This window comes from Orcinus orca, chromosome 8 (genome assembly GCF_937001465.1).
Source record: "Orcinus orca chromosome 8, mOrcOrc1.1, whole genome shotgun sequence".
In the NCBI taxonomy this organism is placed as follows: domain Eukaryota; kingdom Metazoa; phylum Chordata; class Mammalia; order Artiodactyla; family Delphinidae; genus Orcinus; species Orcinus orca.
The window spans coordinates 24,308,472-24,330,176 of record NC_064566.1 but is presented as its reverse complement, the minus strand read 5'-3'; the positions used below and the strand labels follow the sequence as shown (position 1 = coordinate 24,330,176).

Below are 21,705 nucleotides of genomic sequence, written 5' to 3'. Positions count from 1 at the left end.
CAGGCCGCCTCCTCACAGGCACACAGGCCGGGGCCAGGGCTCTTTTTCCACCTCATCGGTCACTCGGTCAGTCAACACACATTGGGTCGCACGGTCCACCAGGTGTGCAGCCCAAGGCAGATCCCTACCGTTCGTTGTTCAGGGCCATCCTCGGGGGGTCCAGGTTGGGGTTCTCCATGGACTCCATCTGTGGACACCGCAGGAAGTAGTAGAGCGTGTGGAGGGCGTCAGGGGACCAGGTGATGGGCTGGGGTGGCTGACGGGCCTGGCGGGCAGGGCTGGAGCCAGGACCCAGCGGGCGGCGCCCCTGCATGTGGTGCATGGCGCGGGAGACCAGGTCGCCTGGTGACGAGGGCAGGCGAGAGGGAGAGAAAAAGGAAAAGTCTGAGTTCACAGCCCACATTCTCCCAAGGATCCTGCTAGCTAGAGGAGCAGCTAAGCCGGCATGCCTAATTACTATTTACCCAGAAGCGGCAGGTGGAGGTGGAAACTGTCACCCAGACACATGATAGCAATTTAGATTCCCTTTCAATTCCAGTCCTGCCTTAACAGTTGAACGAAACGCTTGGTAGGGGCCCGGCCCCACCAGAACTTACGCTAATATGGTTTCTTTTCCAACAGCCCCACTCCCTCCATCACCCGATGGCCCTTCCCCCAGCTCTCACCACAGGAATCTCCCTGGGCTTCTTTTCCCAACCTCCAATTCCTGTGCTAGGCTGCGTGGTGATTCTCCCCCGTGCTGTCTGGTGCAAAGTCCAGGTACTTCTGCAGAAAAGGGACCTCCCTCTCCACGGCCTCAAGGAAAACTCCCACCACCATCCATTATGCTTATTATGTGCTGAGTGTTCAATTTTCTAGAAATAGAATTTAATCTGATCCTTACAAGGCTGGGGCCCGAGTAGGATCCCCATTTTGCAGACGAAGAAACTGAGGCTTATCCAGTAAGCAAACATTTACTGACACCATGCATTTCCCTGGTCACCGGGATGCCGCGGTGCCCAGTAAACGGTAGAGTCTAGATCTGAATCCAGGCCTGTGTGACTCCAAAGTCCATGAACTGAATTGGGACCCAGGCCGTGGCCTGCGCTGATGAAGTCTGCAGGGTCCTCAGGTCCCCATATCCTGTGCTGTGTTTCTTCCCCAGTTGAGTCATTTCAATTCCCCACCAGCCCAGGACAGGAAATGTCCCATCATTGTGTGAGGCCACAATGCTGAGAAAGGACGGGTGAAATGGCCCCAGGCACCTGCGGGCCCCTCTTGCTAGGAAAAGTGGCGCCTTCCATTCTTCTCAGGCCTGAGAACTCAGGGGGGCATCCCCTGTGGGTCAGCTTGCCCCTTACAGATAACCCCTTGGAGAGAAAGCCTCTGAATGAGGCTGAGCTCAAGGAGGGAGAAACATATGGCAGGTGAAGTGTTGTTCAACGTTCGACAGGACCAATTCTTTCACTTATTCCGTGAACCTCCCCTACAGAGCCTCTGGGTCTGGGACTCTATACCATGTGTCCCCGGAGCCCTGCACAGCTTCTACGGCACAACGGGTGCTCGGCAAACACTTGGAGGATGAAAAAGTAGCCTTACACATTCATTTCATTTAAGATACAACTTCTGGTGGGGCCTGACTTGAGCTCGTTAGCTGCCAGGTTCTCCCATGACAGCCACAGCGGCAACGCTTGTTTCCAAGCAGGGACAATGACAGCCCTGGAATTGGAGATCTCCACTGGGAAAGAGCCCTCCATGCCACCCCCAGGTCCTCACTCCTCTCTACAAAGCGGACTCTGCTCATCCCGCAGTTGTAGCTCAGCTGCCTGGGTGCCTGCTGCCAGACCCCGGGGCCAGGAGGGCTGAGGGCACTGAGTTCCTGATGCCTGGTTCCCATCCCCCAAACTCTAATTTAATTGGTCTGGGGCAGGACCCAGGCGTCTGTATTTTGTAACAGTTCCCTCAGTGAATCTAACCTCCAGTCAGGTTTGAGAATCACCAGGTAAGTGGATGAGCACATAGATTCTGGATTAAGACTTGCCTGGCTTCCAATCAGGGCTCTGCTATTTCTATCCTGTGTGCTTTACGTAGTAAGTTACTTAACAAAGCCTTGGTTTCCTTATCTGTAAAATGGAAATAATCGTTTCTAACCTAAAAATCCTGCGGATTCAAATAAATAACAAACATAAAGCACTTAACATCATGCTTGGCACAGAGTAAGTGTCTGGTAAAGTTAAATATATCACCATTGTTGTTACTGTCTTTTGTTATTAATCCTCTATCCTACAGGCCACCTCGTGGTACTCTTCCTTCCGGGACCTCTGCCTGCAGTCAAGCACTGCCCCGCATTTCCCAGGACAGGAGGAGTCCAGCCCTGCCCTCGGGCTCCTGGGTAGTAGAAACTGGCATCAACAAGCCCAGGCCAAGCCGTCTCCCAGCAGCTAGTTGTAGAGCTAAGTTGGCTGCAATAAGTTGAAATCTGGCTCCCGTTTCTCCAGGTCTAAATGTCATAACTGTTGGCATGACCACAGGACCACAAGGAGGAGAATTCAAAGAGTCCCCGATAGCATCGAAGAAATCTTGTTGAAATATCATTTCAAAGACTTGACAAGGTAGAAGTCATTACCATTAATTACGTTTAAGATGGTTTCGTTGTTCCTGGTGTAGAACCCTTGGCAGCACGTTTCCAGCCAGGATGCAGGCAAAAAAATCGAGGAAGGAATAGGAATACCTCCTAACAGCTCCCGAAAAGGGAAGCCAGGAACAGAGAGGCCTTCCGAAGGTTCGGGAAGCCATGAAGGCAGCAGAATGGTGACTGGAGATGGAGTCCCCGGACACTTTGCTCCAGGCCCAGCTTCGGGCTCTGGTGTCTCTCAAAGACCAAAGAGACAGATGCCTGCAGACAACTCTGATCGGGCGTCTAAAACACTTAAGCTGCGCTGCAAGTCCAGGTTACGGGTAAAGACAGCCACTTGTTTTGGATGTTCTCCCAGAGGGATTTTCCTCCCTGCCTCCTTCTATTTTCTAGGCTTCAAGATAGACATGAAAAGATAAGACAAAATCTCTAAAAAAAATCTCTTTACAGCCACCCCATAAGGGAGGCATTTCCATTTTACAGATCAGGACACAGGCTACACAAGTTAAGTGATTTGTCCAGTGGCACAAGCAGGACTTGAACTGGGGTCCCTGTGTCCCAAACGCATGTTCTCGACCATTGCGACACTGCTGCTTGAAGTGTGGTCTGCAAACTGCGACAGGTCTGTGAACTGGGACAGGTGTGCAAACTGGTTACTGGTTCGGAAGTTCATTTCAGAAACAGAGTGAGCTTAAAAAAACTTCCAGAGCAATCCGACAGAGTGATTTTATGCCTACTTAATCGAATTAATAAAATAAAATGGCTTGCATCTTACCTGTGCTTTATTTCATATTTCTAAACGTTCCTTTTTATTGTATTTTATAAAAGTTTCAGTTTGCAACAAAGCTGGGGGGATACCATCCCTGACCTGCTACCACAGTGAGTTTCAGAAGCTGTGGCCCAACGGGGCTGTGCTCTGGGTTTGGTACAGCTGGGCACTCCTCAGAGCTGCTTCTGAGACATCCTTGTACCTGAGAATCAATTGACCCTAAGCTTGATGAGACCTCAGTCTGAAGTCCAGAAACACCCACAAGTATGGAGAAACAAGCCCTCCCTGCTTGTTAATCATGAGAGCCCTGAGCAGAGGTGCTACGGCTTCCCTCTGGTCTGTCCAACCTGCATCAGGAGCCATCGAATAAAAAGAGAGTGGGAGGACCTGGGATTCAGCACTGTCTCCAAAATGAGGCCCATACCATCTGGCTCCCTTTGAAAAGAAGTGTTTTGTTTATTTCTTATTCCCTTCCATTTACCTTCTCACAGGTAGAGAGGGACACAGGAAAATACAAGTGCCCGAGCTCCCTATGCAGATGGACCTGATACAAGAATGAGACTTCCTGACCTACCTGGCAGGCTGGTCCTGGCCAGGTGCAGGGAGAGAGCGGATGTTAAAGCCAGGCTAAACTCTAAGGTACGAGGTGCTCAGCGCCAAGTATCACTAGCTTCATTAAGCTCTTTAGTCTTGAAGAGAAAAACTGCAGTATCTGCTTCCACTTCACCTCCTCCCTCCTTCACAACGATTAGCAGAAACCCTGGTTTCAGAGCGAGGGAGCTCGGGCATCTCGGCGCATGACACAGCCTGCTTGGTTGTCGGTGAAAGATGCTCTGGGGATCCTTCTTCCCTTTGGTCTGAGGAGTGGCTGAGCCAGGATGGGGACCAATCCTAGGTGGGTTTTAGGAGGCAAAAACTGGACGATAGAGAACTTATTCTCTCTCTCACACACACACACACACACACACCAATACACAGCTCAGGTTCTGTTCTCATCACTAGCGATACGTACACCAGGGGATACAACAGAGAAAGTCTCCATTCTCATGAAGCGGAAGTTCTAATCACATGAGAAAGATGACCAACTATTCACAAGTAAATATATAATCAATGCCAAGTGTCCATTAGTGCCTTGAATAAACCAAAGCCATAAGATGAGAGACAGAGAACGAGGGTGGGACCCTTAACCTCTGCGGGGTGCTCAGGGAAGGCCTGTCTAGTAAGTGTTATTGGGCAGAGATTAAGAACGTGCCATATTTGGATAACTGGAGGAAAAGGTCATAGGCAGAGGAACAGCTAGTTCAAAGGCCCTGGGGTGGGAGGATCTTAGCCAGGAAGCCAGGAGGCCAGGATGGCTGGAGCACAGTCAACAAGAGAAGAACAGAAGACGAGGAAGGCAGATCATATGTCCAACCCTGGACTTCACTGAGTGTGCTGGGAAGCCGTGGGGGTAACTGAGAGGATATTGAACAGATGAGTGACATAATACAATTTGGGTTTTAAATATCCCTGGTTTGGCCCAAGTTGGTAGCCCTGGAAGTGGTGACAGGGGCAAACTTAAACTTGGGATAGTTTTAGAAGGTAGAACTGATTGGACTTGGTCCCTGGGCTGAATGGTAAGGACAAGCCCTTCCCCTGAGGGAAGTTTCTGAATGCTCGCCTTGTGCCTGACTGTGGATTGTAATGGGCACAGAGACCACTACAACAAAAGGCTCTATGGTAAAAGTCAAGATCAGATTCTGATCTTATGTATGTATGTATGTATGGCTACAATGGGTCTTCGTTGCTGCACACGGGCTTTCTCTAGCTGCAGCGAGCGAGGGCTACTCTTCGTTGCAGTGCGCGGGCTTCTCATTGTGGTGGCTTCTCTTGTTGCGGAGCACAGGCTCTAGGCGCACGGGCTTCAGTAGTTGTGGTGCACGGGCTCAATAGTTGTGGCTCGCGGGCTCTAGAGCACATGCTCAGTAGTTGTGGCACATGGGCTTAGTTGCTCTGCGGCATGTGGGATCTTCCTGGACCAGGGCTCGAACCCGTGTACCCTGTATTGGTAAGCGGATTCTTTTTTTTTTAAAATTTTACTTATTTATTTTTTTATTTTTGGCTGTGTTGGGTCTTCATTTCTCTGCGAGGGCTTTCTCTAGTTGCGGCGAGCGGGGGCCACTCTTCATCGCGGTGCGCAGGCCTCTGTTACGGCCTCTCTTGTTGCAGAGCACAAGCTCCAGACGCGCAGGCTCAGTAGTTGTGGCTCATGTGCCCAGCTGCTCCGCAGCATGTGGGATCTTCCCAGACCAGGGCTCGAACCCGTGTCCCCTGCATTGGCAGGCAGATTCTCAACCACTGCACCACCAGGGAAGCCCCTGGTAGGCGGATACTTAACCACTGTGTCAGCAGTGAAGTCCCCAGATTCCGATCTTGACCTCAGCTGCCCTGAGATGCTGGTGGCTGGGCTGCTAGGCACGTCTACGAAGCCCATAGCCCTAAGTAATTTAGAGCTTTGCTAAAGTCAGACACAGCAGGAGTCAAGCCCCCTTTCTGATTCTTATTTGCAACCTGACTGGGGGAAAATGACTTTCCTTCTCTAAGCTTTGTTCCCTCATCAGGACTACCTTGCTGAGTCGTTCTGCACAGTAAATGAGATCATGTGATGAAGGCACTTCATACAGTGTCTTGCACATAGTAAGTGCTCACTTAATGTTCAAAATGCAAAACAAAATCAAGGTATTCTCCAGTGGACTGAGGCCTAAGTGTGTCCCTCACTGTTCTCAGGCCAAGAGAGTTCACCAAACAGACTGCGCATAGCCCCAAAGACAGCCCACCATCCAGGAGACATTCCTCAGGGGTGGGGATCAAGCCATACACCCAAGCCCACTTCCTGCAGGGTCCTCAAGAGGCAGGGGACCCAGGTGGCCATGCTGGAATGCCCCGAGGAGACAGAGAGCTCAAAGTCCTGCTTTCTGTCCCAGCCTTATTACCAATCTGCTCTGTGACCTTGAATCAGGCACCTTCACTTCCTGTCCTGGGAAGGGAAGGAAAGGGGTTGGGCGGGGGGAAGGGAGGAAGCTGTGTCCTAAAGAAACAGAACGGCCTGCGATTCACTATTCAGGGGCCAGAAACCTCAAAGAAATCACAAGTGGAAAAGGCTGGAGCAGAGTGAAACTCCATCTGTTTCCACACTGTGTGCTATAGGACCCTTGGCATGTGTCCCCGCCCTCCGCTGGGTGGTCTCATGACCCCGGGAGGAGCATGCAGTTTGATTTCTCAAATAGTTGGGATAATGAGAGGGAGAGATCGGGAGACACGGGGATCTCGTGCCTCCTAACACGATCTTCTGAAAGAGCTGCCGACTGTAATGACCTAGACCCAGGGGTTTCCCGCTGTGTCCCAGAGAGCCCTGAGGTCCTGGGGGATGCCCAGGGCACCGCAGGGCTGAGACCACTGGTCAGCTCCTCCTCCAGCCAGAGAAGCTCAGCTTTTTTCTTTCTTTTTCTGTGACCAGGTTTCGGGAGGTGCTTTCTTTCAAATACTGGTTGTAAATTCAGAGCCCTTGGGGCCAGGCAGGTAAAATAAATAAATGAGACAGGCCAGCTACGAGAGACCGAGGCACGTGGCAATGTAGGGAATGCCTTCTGTCGCCTTAGCTGCCACTCAGCTCCCCCTGATCGCTGCCATGCAGGAATGGGGCCCAGCAGTGCCAGATCGTCTGATTTCTCTAGAGAAACGAGAGATCCAAATTTGGATGTGATTAAATGCACCTGCCAACTAAAGCGCACATGTCTGTGGGCCACCAGTTTACAACCTCTGGCTTTCAGAGAAGGCAAGAAGCGTGAAGGAGAAGGAGGAAGCCAGGACCCAGGAGGTGGGCTCTTCCCCGCCTCTCCCTTGGAGCCAGCAGACCGTTCGTGCCCCACTTACTCAGCTCCGAGATGCTCCCCACACAGGTGGCCAGGAGGGACTGCTCCAGGGTCCGGAGCTCCAGCTGCGCGTAGGCATCGGCGCGCTCGTCGTGGCCCAGGGACCCGCCGTTGTAGGGACTGAAGTACGCAGGGAGGGAGAGGACACCTGTGGGGAAACATGGTGGACAGTGTCAATGAAAATAATCAATAAACAATCAATAGTAAGAATAGCAAAGAGTTTCATTTGAGCCAAACTGAGGACTAGCCCAGAAGCCCACTGTCTAGGTTACTCCAAGAAGCCTCTCTGGAGAAGCAGCGTTTTCAGCACAGTTTTATATCTTGTCAGAACAAAGAATATTAAACAAGTCTGGGTTACATTTCTTCAAGGTTAGAAAAAAAAAAAAAGAACAGACCAGCACATACATAGCAAGTCGGTATGCCTTAGCACCTGGGAAGGGAGTCTTTTTTTTTTTTTTAACATCTTTATTGGAGTATAATTGCTTTACAATGGTGTGTTAGTTTCTGCTTTACAACAAAGTGTGGGAAGGGAGTCTTATCATCCAAAGAGGACCAGCATTGGCATCCCAGGAAGAGGGGCATTTAATCTTTATTTTTAACCTAGACGTTATTCACTTCTGGTCAATGTGCCCTTTTCTTTAATAATTAAAGCCGACGTACAATGTATGTTTGATAGGCCACAAACAGGCTATTTTAGTTAGCATAAAACTCAAGTTAACTCATGTATAAGCCAGAATGACTTCCCTATATGTCAATATGTGAAAATGTCTTTTATCAACAAGTCACCTGAGGATGGAAGCAAAGCTCAAAGGCCACAGCTCTGCTCCCTGTCTGGTCGAGTGCGGGTGGTGGGCAAATTGCAAGGCTCCACTTAGGACAGCTGACTTTTCACTGTGGACGGTGCTGCAAGAGCGAGGATGAGGGCGGCCCACCTGTAGACGTGGTTTAAAGCAAATGGAGACCATCCTTTCTTGGAGCTGCACGAGGAACTGGCCTCCAGAGGCTGGTGGGCCATATACGCATTCATTCATTCCTTCCCTGCTTCACTTGCTGAATATCCAAAGTGCCTCACTCGGCCCAGGGATTCTGCTGCCTTTAGGATTCCGGGGTGACAAAGAGACCTGGCTTTGTCTTCACGGAGCTCAGTGGATGGGGCGTCAGATGTAAACTGTTCACCCTGCCCACCCAAAGGGCGGCATCGCCCTTGGAGTCCTCCCACTTCCTCATGCTGTCCCCCCTTCCTTCTTCAAGCCAAGAATAGGACCAGGAGAAATCACAGAGAAAAGGATGCTGCTTTCCCCACTCCAGGAAGGGGACTCATCCAGCCACTGGCCAAGGCCAATTAGCGTTTTTCATTAGCACTTCAACAATAGAGGAGCAGAGCTGTCAGAATCAATCCCAGGGGGTGACAGCCTGTAAATTTCTCCAACTCACTGTGTGGCTTCTTAGAAAGCACCAGAAAAGCAAAATCAGACTGGCTTAAAATTACATGTTGGTTCTTAAGAGCATGTGGCCACAAGGATTCCCAATTTTTGGTAACTGCCTCTTCTTCGATCAAGGCTTCTTTGTCCAACCCCCTTGAACTTTTTTTTTTTGAAAGCAAAATACCCACAGGAATTTATTTTAGTCACTTTTGGGAAAATCTCTTAAAATTCCTTGAGATAACAGAAGAGCCCCTGGGATGTGGCCAAATCCAGGCTAGACTTCCCTATCCTGTACCCAGAAATGTCACAAGGATGACAACAGCCATAGGTCCTGCAGCAGAGAGGTTAACACACGGCCTTGGAGCCGGAACATTTGGGCTCATGATTCTAGCTCTGTCACTTAAACCAGCGGTGTTACCTTGGGCAAGTTACTTCACTTCTCTGTGCCTCAGATTCCTCATGTGTTAACTAGAGGTAACAAAAGTTACCTAGCTCACGGCGTGGCCGTGAGTTGCCAGATGTCCACGTGTGGACTGCTGCGTGGCTCAGAGCAAGTGCTCTTGCTATTATTTTTCCTATGTGCTGGGAACGCAGGCTTTAGGCACACTATCTCATTTATTCTTTCAACAAGGTGGGCACTGCTGTCTCCATTTTAGATAATGTGCAGAGAGTTTGAATAACTTGCTCTACCAAGTGGCAGAGCTAGGATTCAAATCCAGGTCTGACTGGCTCTAGAATGTACACGCTTCACCTCTCTGTAAGCCCAGATTCGATGAACACACCACCAAGCTCACCTACGGCTGTCCCGGTTCAGTGTTATTCCTGCTTGGTTCACCCATGGAAGCCCCAGTGCTGGGCCTCGTGTGCTCTTTTATGGGGCAAACGCACGTGGCAGCCTTCCTCCTGCCCAGATCCCGGCAGCGTTCTTTGGCCACGCTCTATGTTCGGCTGCCGGTCAGCCCTGCCCTCCTAGCCTGCCCCTCCCCTGGCCCAGCCTCCCTGCCCTCCCCAGCACTGCCTCACTGCCCTGCTGCGTGGCTGGGACCTGCCGCTCTGAATCTCCCTCCGACTCCTCCAGGATGGCAGCGGCAACGGACTCCCGATCTGGGCGCTGGTTCGGCAAAGCAGGGCATCAAAGCACTTCCTCAAAGCTCTGTTTCCAGTGGAAGGAGGAGGGCATGACTAGGTTCCCCCTGCCCCCAGCCCTGTCCCCAAAGCAGAACCTCTCCCTGACAGCTGAGGACCCAAACGCATGAGGAAGATTTGGCTCTGAGCATTAAAACAAGTAGTGAAACAAAAGACCACCCTCCCATCCCCACCCGGAACTACAAGCTCAAACCCACGGGCAGCCCAAATGTTTGGGAGGGGCTTCTACGCATCTACGGGTCTAACCCAGGCCCTGCTCTTCCTCTTCTCTTCATTATTAATCCACAGGAACAACGCTGGGGACGTGTGGACCAAATTTACAGAGCTTAGGGCAAGGGAATAGGAAATTCAGCTGATTTGTCAAAGGATTCCCAGAGAGAAATATTATGTCAATGGATCTAGTAACAAGAGCTTGCAGCTCCATTAATAATAGTCCCCATTTTCCCAGTCATCGCCCACCCAAAGGGGTTTTCATTTAATACCGTGGCAAAAGTAATTCTGAGCCTATTATTACTAATAGTAATTGATAGCATCACAGCTTTTGCATAGTATCTTTTGCTTTTAAGGGACTTCGAACACCGAGGAGTACATAATTTATTCTTCCAGCAAGGGAGGTAGGGAGGTCATTATCAGTAATAGCCACTGATGACATTTTTTTTCTTTTTCTTTTGCGGTACGCGGGCCTCTCACTGTTGTGGCCTCTCCCGTTGCGGAGCACAGGCTCCGGACGCGCAGGCTCAGCGGCCATGGCTCACGGGCACAGCCGCTCTGCGGCATGTGGGATCTTCCCGGATCGGGGCACGAACCCGTGTCCCCTGCATCGGCAGGCGGACTCCCAACCACTGCGCCACCAGGGAAGCCCCACTGCTGACTTTTAAAGAGTGCTCACTATGTGTCAAGACTGTGATAACTTTATATGCATGGTCACGTGCAATTCCCAAGGCTTCATGAAGTACTGTTTGCACCCATCTTATAGATGAGAAAACCAAGGGCCCGCCCCCAAAGTTAAGTGACTTGCCCAAGGTTACTGAGGGTCTGAAACTGAACTGGGGCTAGAATCTCAACCTCCTGATTCTCAAGCTGTTGAAATGAAATGACGTCCTAACTTTGCCCCCCTTGTCTTTAGTTAAAGAGCACAAGGATATTTGAGAGAAAAGGGGTTCTGTTCTGTTTGCGCCTGGGGTCTGATAGGAGGAAATATAAAGAAAGACCCAGAAATACAACTTTCTTTTAATGTGCCTGCAGGCACTGCCTGCTAAGGAACCCTGGAGGCCTCACGTAAAGCTCTTGCAGACTGAAGGCCATCTGTCTTATTCCCTCTGATCTTTCCAGAATGCAGTTCCACAGGCTGCCTTCTGAATCTGCCCCCTTAAGAAAGCCTTTTTTGGACTTCCCTGGTGGTGCAGTGGTTGGAAGTCCGCCTGCCGATGCAGGGGACACAGGTTCGTGCCCCGGTCCGGGAAGATCCCACATGCTGCAGAGCAGCTGGGCCCGTGAGCCATGGCCGCTGAGCCTGCGCGTCCGGAGCCTGTGCTCCGCAATGGGAGAGGCCACAACAGTGAGAGGCCCGCGTACAGCACACACACACAAAAAAAGCCTTTTTTGGACTTCCCTGGTGGCGCAGTGGTTAAGAATCCACCAGCCAATGCAGGGGACATGGGTTTGAGCCCTGGTCCGGGAAGATCCCACAGGCCGCGAAGCAACTAAGCCCGTGCGCCACAACTACTGAGCCTGCGCTCTAGAGCCCGCGAGCCACAACTACTGAGCCCGTGCGCCACAACTACCGAAGCCCACGCGCCTAGAGCCTGTGCTCCAGAACAAGAGAAGCCACTGCAATGAGAAGCCCGCACACTGCAACGGAGACCCAACGTAGCTAAAAATAAATAAATAAATTTATTTTTTTTAAAAAAAGAAAGCCTTTTTAAAATGTCAGTGTGAAATTCTTCTCTCTCCCACATAAGCCTGCTCCTCAGCCATTCTCACTGGAGATGGAAAACACTTGCCTTAAGTTCTCTCAACACTTTAGTGCCTTCTTTGCCCCACAGAAATTCCTGGCTTTAGGGGATGGGCCCAGGGCAAGGTCATTCGGAAAAAGGGACTTCCAAAAAAAACAAACAAACAAAAGAAAAGCAAACCCCCCCCCCCCGCCCCGTTTACTAAAATCCTTAGGAAAAAAATCTGTTTATTTCAGTCATGACGGAAAAAAAAGCATGCTGGAATGAAACCTGTAACCCTTTATTAATTAATAAGGACACCTCAAATCGATCCCTGCTGAACTCTGTAAAAGTTACAAAGAAAACCCACGTGCGTCACTCAGATCGTTGCTGTGAAATGAACTCCCGAGTGTGAGGCAGGGAAGCAGTAGGCATGACCCAGGTACCCTGTGTCTCCCTTGTCTACAAAATCAGCATTTCTGTGGACACAAGGTTCCGCCCCAGTGTGCTCTGACTGTAGGTGAAGCCTCCACATTTCTCAGTCTGAACACAGAACCACAATCTTCGGTCGCTCAATTGTTTTCAAGCAGGTTGCCCAACCTTGAATCTCGGAACTCATTACCTCATTCCCCAAAGCTTCCAGTCCCTTCTCTGAGCACAGCACCACGTCCACCCAGTTGCCCAAGAACACATCCGGTGAGTCATCCTTATCAACTCTCTTCCTCCTCCCCCCACACATCCAATCAACCACCAAACCTTGCTGCTCTCATCACCTTCCTATCTCAAAAATCCAGTCACTGCCGGTTCAGGCTACCATCTTCCCTCACTGGATACTGCAATAGCCCCTCCCCGTCTCCTCCCTCCGTCTCACCCCATCCCTGACAATCCCTTACTCTGGTCACGCACTCTTATTTACTCTGGCTTTAAACTCTTCAATGACTGCCCACTGCCCTCACAAAGAGGTTCAAACACCTTTCTACAGATAAGAATAGATAATATTCTTCTTTCTTTCTATGATACTTAGAGATGAAAATAATTCTGCCAGTAAATAGGGAAATTCCCAGCACCTCTCAAGAAATCAGCAGTTAAGAAGCCTACACACTGAAGAAAAGGGAACACTCCTGCACTGTTGGTGGGAGTATAAATTGATACAGCCACTATGGAGAACAGTATGGAGGTTCCTTAAAAACTGAAAACAGAACTACCATATGACCCAGCAATCCCACTACTGGGCATATGCCCTGAGAAAACCATATTTCAAAAAAAGTCATGTACCACAATGTTCATTGCAGCACTATTTACAATAGCCAGGACATAGAAGCAACCTAAGTGTCCATCAACAGATGAATGGATAAAGAAGATGTGGCACCTATATATAATGGAATATTACTCAGCCATAAAAAGAAACGAAATTGAGTTATTTGTAGTGAGGTGGATGGACCTAGAATCTGTCATACAGAGTGAAGTCAGAAAGAGAAAAACAAATGCCGTATGCTAACACATATATACGGCATCTAAAAAAAAAAAAGGTTCTAAGGAACCTAGGGGCAGGACAGGAATAAAGATGCAGACATAGAGAGTGGACTTAAGGACACGGGGAGGGGGAAGGGTAAGCTGGGAGTAAGTGAGAGAGTGGCATTGACATATATACACTACCAAATGTAAAATAGATAGCTAGTGGGAAGCAGCTGCATGGCACAGGGAGATCAGCTCGGTGCTTTGTGACCACCTAGAGGGGTGGGATAGGGAGGGTGGGAGGGAATATGAGGATATATGTATATATATAGCTGATCCACTTTGTTATACAGCAGAAACTAACACAACAATGTAAAGCACTTATACTGCAATAAAGATGTTTTTTTTAAAAAAATAAATAAATAGGAAACAAAACAAAACAAAACAAAAAAAGAAGCCTATGCACACCTGATCCTGGTTTCTGAGGGCTGTTTTCCGAGTTTGGTCACTTGGCTCTGCTCCAGCCCCGGGCTCCTGCCCAGGTGATTCTCCACCAGTGCCCAGAGAGGGCGCCATTGAGTCAGCTGGGAAACCCAGTGCACAGAAGACTGGGAGTCCCGCCTTCTTGCTGGCTGCCAAGCAGGAATTCGACCTGGGTTTCAGCTGGCAGAGGTTGCCGGCTCCTCCAAGCAAGCAAGTAACAAGCCAGAAGCCAATGGACTGCACACTGGGTTGACAAACCAGATTTTCAGTGCTAAGGTTTTTCAGAAGCAGGGCTCAGCCCAAAGGCCAAGTCGACGGGGATTTCATTCTCTTCTCTGTAAGACACAGGGGTCAACTGGGTGGCCGCTCAAGTCTGCTCCAGCACTGGGATCTTGCACTCCAGCTGGCCCTTCTGTGGATCTAGCACTAAAGTGCACCCCTTAAAACCTTCCCCCCCACTTTCATCCCACTATTTAATTTCTGAATTGTGGAAACAAATAGGCCCTGTTAGCATTATTTCCTGTGATTTAATTTCCCCCAAGTTATAACAACAGCCCCCCAACAGACACAATACACACAAAATTGTAAACGTAAAGATGTCCTTTTTTTGTGAAAACTGGGTAGATTTACAGTTCAGTTTTTCTAACCAGTCATCGAAAGGCCATCAAGACTGTAACGTAACTGTACCCCCAACCTGACAACCCATTCCCATTCCCAGGGCTCTCCACAGATTTGCAAATGTTCTTTTCAGGGCGCTGTGACTACAGTGGGCCCAGCGACCTGTGCAATGCTACGTGCCTAGCATCTTCTCCCGCCCCTGCCCCCCGACACGCCCCACCAGACTCACTAGCCCCCCAGCTCAGGGAAGCTCATTTGTGAAGACAGCAAAGGCCACTGCCTGTCGCCTGTTTCTTTAAAATGAAACCCGGCATGCAGAGGATTACTCTTTTACTGCCCTTGAGAGGAAACTTGGCAGGGCGGCTTCTGCCACTTTTCTTAGGAGCTGGAAGCTTGGGTGGGGTTCAATCCATAAGCTTCTGAAAATAAAAATTATATTGCCCCACTGAACAGTTTCCAAAGAGCCCACATAATCCAATCCTTTTTATTTTTTTTAAAGTGTTTCCATTCTCTGATCTGGAATTTTATATATAGTACGTTTCATGCTCAGTTGTTGCGTATTAGTCATACTGAAACAAAGTGCTGAAGAGTTAAAGCTGGAATATTTTCCAGAGAGACCCAAATGGAGTATAAGGACAGTTGGTTCTTAAAAAAACCCACTTCATTGAATGGTATTTCTCCTGATATTCGAAGTCCAACGAGATTGGGGGATGGGTGTTGAAGCAAGGGGAAGATGAAGGAAATAAGGAGGAAAACCTAGAAGTGGAATGAAATCTGCTTGACTTGATGAATCATCAATCATCCCTGTAAAAATGATTCATCAAGAGTAATTGAAAGCTCATGTAATTCTCAGCCAGAACCCACCTAAAGATGAGACCGCCATACTGTGAGGCCCAAGAATTCAAGTGAGGGGCAAAGGTTGGGAGACAGGAAGAGAGAAGAGTTGGGGTCTAAACTGAGTTTGGGAAGCAGGTTTTAACCACGGGTTAGTAATGAACGGAGATGGGCGACCCCATACCGAGTAGTACTCTATGCCATGAGTGGGATGAACCAGTATTTGAACCCACATGAAGACCCCACCAGTGGTCTCATTACAATTAGCTAGTACTGTTACTAACCCCATTTACCAATGAGGGACACTGAGGTTTAAATGGGCTGGGTCACTTGGTGAAGGTCACAGAGCTAGAAAATGGCCGAGGTGGGATTCAGACCCAGCCCGTCCATCCCGGGAGTCCACACTGCCTCTCACATGGGGCTCTGCCCATTCAAGCCCAGGGACAGAAGACTTCCACCACCACTCACCAGTCCAATTAGCACTGCCCGTTCCCCTTCTTCTTCAAGGTCAGGAAATTAAAAGCAGGCATAATCATGCTCTGGTTGACACCTCACTCTAAGTTATCAGAACTCTACGGGCTGAGGGTGGTCTTCCCGTTAAGAGAGACCCAGAGGGCCAGGAGCTTACCATTAAACTGTGAAATAAAAATGCACATTTATGACTGCCCAGGGAGCCAGGGGCCAGAGAACCCAGGGCTAGCGAGATCAAAGGCTGTTGGAGTACAACACGCTTGTTGCCAGCGTCCCCAATTCTCTTAAAAAAAATATACGGTAAAAATATAAGGTCAACACTGGGCTGCATTCATCTCTCTCTGGAGTCCTTGACAGTCTTGGGCCTTCTGGCGGCAGGGCAGGGGGATCCTGCTTGGGGAGCTGGCCTTGGGCTGCCTCTTTTCCCTCCAGTTGGTAGCAGCACCTCTGACCTCAGGGCTGGCTCAGTCAGTTCTCAGAGGGGCTCTAAGCAGGGTGAGGGTTTAAGATGGGGAGAGGGGCCACCATAAAATAATAGCCCAACAAAGCAGTGCGGGTGAGCCCAGAAAGTCCGCTAGGAATGTTGGCTCACTGGCATTTTGGTGATTTGTTTAATTAAGGTTCATATCATGTTTAATTAAGGTTCATATCAGAGACCCGGAGGATGAATATGCCCATAAAAGAACTAGTAGAGATCATGGACTGCTGCTTAATTCTTTTGAAGTGAGAAAAGCCCTAGCGAAACGCAGCCTGTTCATTGCCATTTCCCCACCTTGCAAGAGAATAAAATAAAGCCACAGTAACTAAGCAGATCAATTTCAGGAAATTAAACCTAAAGGTGAACTCTGGAAAACCCAGCAACCGTCACAACATCGGGGGGTATGGAGCGGAGAACTCACACGCGGACCACTGAGATTTTTCCTGTGGAAAAAGATCTCTGTTGTGTTTGGAATACTTTTTAAGAGATTCTGGGTGGCCTCGCTCCAAAGTATTGATGTAACACATCAAGAACTTGAGCGACCCAGGAAGCATGAGTCTTGGAACTGCCACCTCTTAAAAAAAAAAAATCCATCACATGACCATGGTCCTTTGTCAAATGCTGTCCTTGACCCATGGTGGCTGAGCATGCCAATTCCTGTGAGCCAAGGACAACATCCAGCCACTTTTGTAAAAAGGCAACAACACATTTAAAACATAAACATACACAGTCATCACCCTAAAACATCAGCCCTTCCCCCAACCCATGCACACAACCACCAAGTGGTTGAGAGTGGTTCTCTCTGCGCTAGGGCTATAAGAATGTTTTGAACTACTATGCTTTTAAACTTTTTACAAATATGATTTATTGGTGGTGTAAAAAGTGATTGTTATAAGAGAAACAGGGGATGTGGTGGGGGAGATGTACTTAGAGAGAGAAGAAGGTGATAGAATGTTTCTTCTGAGCATAGGAATAGCCATAATTTCAAATATGTTAGAAAGTTAGTTAACTGAAATTCAATTTTTATATAGGAAAACAAGAGAACGTTTAAAAAAATTACTATGATCTAATTACCTATAAAGAGCCCAGAATGGAGGTCATCTAACATAAAAGATAGTTATTTCTGCACGGGAGAACTTTAGATGATTTTTTTCTCCATTACTCTTCATGCTTTTTTTCTACTGATTAACTAATGAACATATATATTTTAATAAAAACAAAACCATTGTTACAACTGTTGTGAGCTCATGGAGGAAAAAAAAGTAAATAGAAGGAAAACTTGATTGTTTTATATAAATATTAATTAAAAAAAAAAAAGGTAAGGGAAAGAAACTCAGACAGAAACTGTTCTATATTCCTAAGCAGGAGGTGAGATTTTGTCTGCAAGTCTCATTCCAAGAATCGGCCTGAGAGCCAGCCCCTTCACCTGGCCAGATGGTAGGGACTCTGGGCCACTCAGAGGCCACTCAGGGGCACTTCCTCTGGTCCAGCCATGTACCCACTGGGCTGAGCCTGTGTGATCATGATGCAGCCACGTGGCAGTCTGGACCACCAGTACTCTCCGTCGGTACGGGCTGCCACTTGCTGGGATTGAGGACAGGGAGAGCTGGGGGACATCCTCATGCTGTACCAAGTGTGAAAAGAGAGGCTTGCCACTACCAGTGCTGCTGGGGGTGGGGTGGGAGGTACCGGCGGGCCCGGGAATGGGAGAGAAGGCAAAGCACGTCCCGGGAGTGATCCCGGAGCTACTTCTCCAGTGAGAGCAGTGCTGCCTGCAAGTAAAAGAGGGGAGTGGGAGAAGCCTCCAAGTGTCAACTCAGAGGAAGGAGAGGGATAAATGAGCCCGAGCACCTGTAATACACACAAGTCATTCCTTAGGGGTTAAAAAAAAAAGAGGCAAATGTCACAAGGTCTAGGGCAGATGGCCAAGATACTTATTAATAGAACATGAATGCATCATTAGTCAGAAATGTACTGTGCTAGAGTCCTTCTAACAAATATAACCTGCTTCAGTCGGCTTTGGTTCCCATTCCAAATGACGCTATTGACCCTCCAGATGATTTAAGAGCATGAATCAGAGGGAAGAAGGTTCAAAACTCAGCTATGAATCTTATTAGCTATGTGACTTTGGACTAGTTAATTAACCTCTCTGAGCCTCAATTTGTTCATCTGTCTAATATGCCTAATAATAGCTCCGAATTCACTGATTATTTGAGAATTAAAAGAAGTTAAGTAAGTAAGCATTTAGTAAAATGCCTGACACATAGTAATCATGTAATAAATGGTAATATCTTATAAATGGCCTCACGGATTCCCAGGGCCAATAGCTTTGGGATAAAGCCATCAGATACCATATAAAAGTATTTCTATTCGACAGAAGTGATGGACCCTAGGCCAACCGATCCCATTATTTTCCTAAAGGCCTCTGCTGATACAGAATCATGCTTTATTCACCACGAATGCATCATTTATTCTGCATTCCTCCACTAATTTCTTCAACAACTGTTTACTGATGACCTAATAATCTGCTAAAAGTGGCTATGCTCTGGGGGTAGAAAAGTGAACAGGCCACAGTCTCTACCCTCTTGATGTGTGCCGTCTAGTGAAGGAGGGCAGACAGTATACCAGCCAAGTCCATAATGAAAAGGGTTACATGGAGTCGGATCAAAGAGCCCAGAGGAGGGTCTCTAAGCAGACTACGTAGGCCTAGTAGTCAAGGAAGGCTTCCTGAAGGAAGAGACATAGAGTAGATATCAGTCTAGTGAAGGGGTTGGATGGGTCTTCCAAGCAGAGGGAGGGCCTGTATAGGGAGGTTCTGGGGCAGCGATAGGTGGGGAGGGGCCCCCTGAGACTTGTCATGAAGCTGTGTTTGTAGAGCCAGCACATTATTCATACTTAGACTATGTGTTTATTTGGGGCAGCCTGGGAGGTGGCTAATGGAGATCACTGCCCTCTCTCCACCCACCCTTGGAGCCACTACGAAGCCGGGATCGGTGAACTTTTTCCGCGAAGGGTCAGAGTAAATATTTTTGGCTTTGCGGGTCTGTCACAACTACTCAACTCTGCCGGCGTAATGTGCATATACATAAACAAATGGGCACAGATTTGTATTTTATATCACCTTCACATGTCACAAACTAATCTTCTTTTAGTACTTTTTCAACCATTTAAAAATGTAAAACTAATTTTTAGCTTGTAGGCCATACGAAAACAGGTGTCAGGTGGGATTTGGCCCCAGGGCCATGCTTGCTGACCCCTGTACTAATCCAGAGCCCCTCAGAGGGATGGAGAGGGGTAGCTCGGAGTGATGGGTGAGTGTGACAGGCCTCCACGGGACAGATCAGGGTGGATGGCACGAGTCACAGGAGTCTAAGGGGCTGAGACTCTGTCCTGAGAGCAATGAGGACTCATTGAAGGGGTTTAAGCAATTGAATGACAGGGTCATACGCACATTCAGACAGATAAATCCGGTAGCTGTATGGGAAAGGGATGGGAGAGGAGATTAGAGAGCCCCACTGCTGGCTGTAGACATCTTCTTTGCCAAGGAATTCATAGTCTAAAAACCCACCTGGGCCACTGCTTGGGCTCTTATTTCAATAAAGCTGCTCATTCCTTTTAGCTTTTGCATTAAGCACTTAAACATCAAAGTCGGAGGTAGCAGATTACATTTTTCGGAACTAAAATTCATTAAGGGATCATTTTTAAGACCAAATAAATGAAAACCATGTTTGACTACTTTTAAAATTGGTGATGTTCCCGGATCAACTTAAAGCAGTTAGCAAATTTCAATCTCAATCTTCACGGCTCCAGCAAATTTCAATCTCAATCTTTATGGCTCCAAAAGGCAATTCACAGAGAATGGGAGAATTCAACATGTGCCTTGAAATCTGGGCTGAAAAACCCCCCCAATGCTAAGTGTGTTGGGGACACCAGAGCCCAGAGTTTAAGTCACTCCCTTCATAACTCATATATGGCAAATATGGACATACCCATGTACCACCCCGTCCCCATTCCCCTGCACAGAAAGGGTTGTTTGCGGACAGTTAAATCCTATGGACAGAGAACACATTCTCTAAGGCCATGGGACCTTCTGTCCCAAGGTTGACTGATGGCTTCCAATATGGAAGAAGTATCCAAGTAGGCTCGGGGAATTTTAGCACTGTGCTATTCTTGTCACTCATTCACTTACTCAAATATTCATCACAGGCCTATTAATCACACTGAGCTTGGTGCTAGGAATACAGAGGTAAGATCCAGTTTCCTAGCTCTAGAGGACAGGAAAAATATGTAGACAGATAATTAAAAGGTACCATAATATGGGCTTCCCTGGTGGCGCAGTGGTTGAGAGTCTGCCTGCTAATGCAGGGGACACGGGTTCGAGCCCTGGTCTGGGAGGATACCACATGCCGCGGAGCAACTAGGCCCGTGAGCCACAATTACTGAGCTTGCACGTCTGGAGCCTGTGCTCCGCAACAAGAGAGGCCGCAACAGTGAGAGGCCCACGCACCGCGATGAAGAGTGGCCCCTGCTTGCCACAACTAGAGAAAGCCCTCGCGCAGAAACGAAGACCCAACACAGCAAAAATAAATTAATTAATAAACTCCTACCCGCAACATCTAAAAAAAAAAGGTACCGGAATAAATGCTAGAGGAGGGGTCTGCAGTAGGTACTAGAAGCTTGGAAGGAGTCTGAAGAGAGGGCTTTTGCTGTGTGCTGTCATCCAGCAAGGGAGGAAAAGTAACAGGATGTTTCACAAAGCCACCCCTCCTCACTCCAAGAAGCCCAAAGGGACCGTACAGACCTTATGAGTAGCAAACACTCCCCGGTCATCTCACGGCTGAGCAACGTCACGCAACCTGGGAGTAGGTTGAGAAGGTGCAGCGAAAGAAGCTCATTCATAGGAAGGAGGTCCCTGTAGAACGTTCATTCCCAGGAGGGGGACATCTCAAACCTCACTGTGTCACTTCCAGGACACCATGATCTTTCCCTGCAAAGGTGTATGAAAACATCCAGCCGCTGGATGCTTGAAACTGTGCCGCTGTTCCCAGCGACCTATCCAGTGCCGTCCTTCTCCTCCCTGGCTAACAGAGCCCTGCTTCTGCCTGGAATGACTTGCAGTACGAGCCCTGGGGGGCCCCTTCCCAGACTCCCTTACAGCTGTACAACATGGTTTTGGACATGAGACGTAAATTCAAGACTTCAGGGGTTTTGGAAAATGTTGCTTTTCCTGATCTAAAGGGACAGGCTGTCCAGCTGGCAGGGCCTTTGAGCTTCTTCCTGCCTCGAATGTGACACACTGTCTGAAGAGGTACAGCAGCAGCCATTATGCCAGCAGGAGCCAGGCCGCCTGCTGCCAAAGCTGGAGCAGCACCCTGGGGCTGCCGTGCGGGGGGGAGGCGCTGCAGGAGGGGACGAGGGCAAGATCAGAGCCAACATGCTGAGGATGGCAGAAAGTAGCAAGAGCCTGGGTCTCTGACCGTCTCGCCGAGCAGCTACCCACCACCAGGAACTGCCAATCCCCGAACTTCTTGTTATAGGAAAAAATATCACAGGGAGGGCAGCTTAAAC

General features: G+C 48.7%; 1 protein-coding gene across 4 annotated transcripts in view; it reads right to left on the bottom strand.

Annotated features, from left to right (window-relative positions):
- The window catches only part of ABTB2 (ankyrin repeat and BTB domain containing 2), a 181,814-nt gene that overhangs the window by 41,578 nt on the left and 118,531 nt on the right, over window positions 1-21,705 (bottom strand). For all 4 annotated transcript variants that reach the window (XM_033410332.2, XM_033410342.2, XM_033410335.2 and 1 more), the window contains exons 2-3: window positions 7,296-7,442; window positions 129-342 (exon numbers count right to left, since the gene is read on the bottom strand). In XM_033410332.2, the coding sequence (XP_033266223.1) occupies window positions 129-342; window positions 7,296-7,442 (361 nt within the window). The remainder of the gene's footprint in view (window positions 1-128; window positions 343-7,295; window positions 7,443-21,705) is intronic.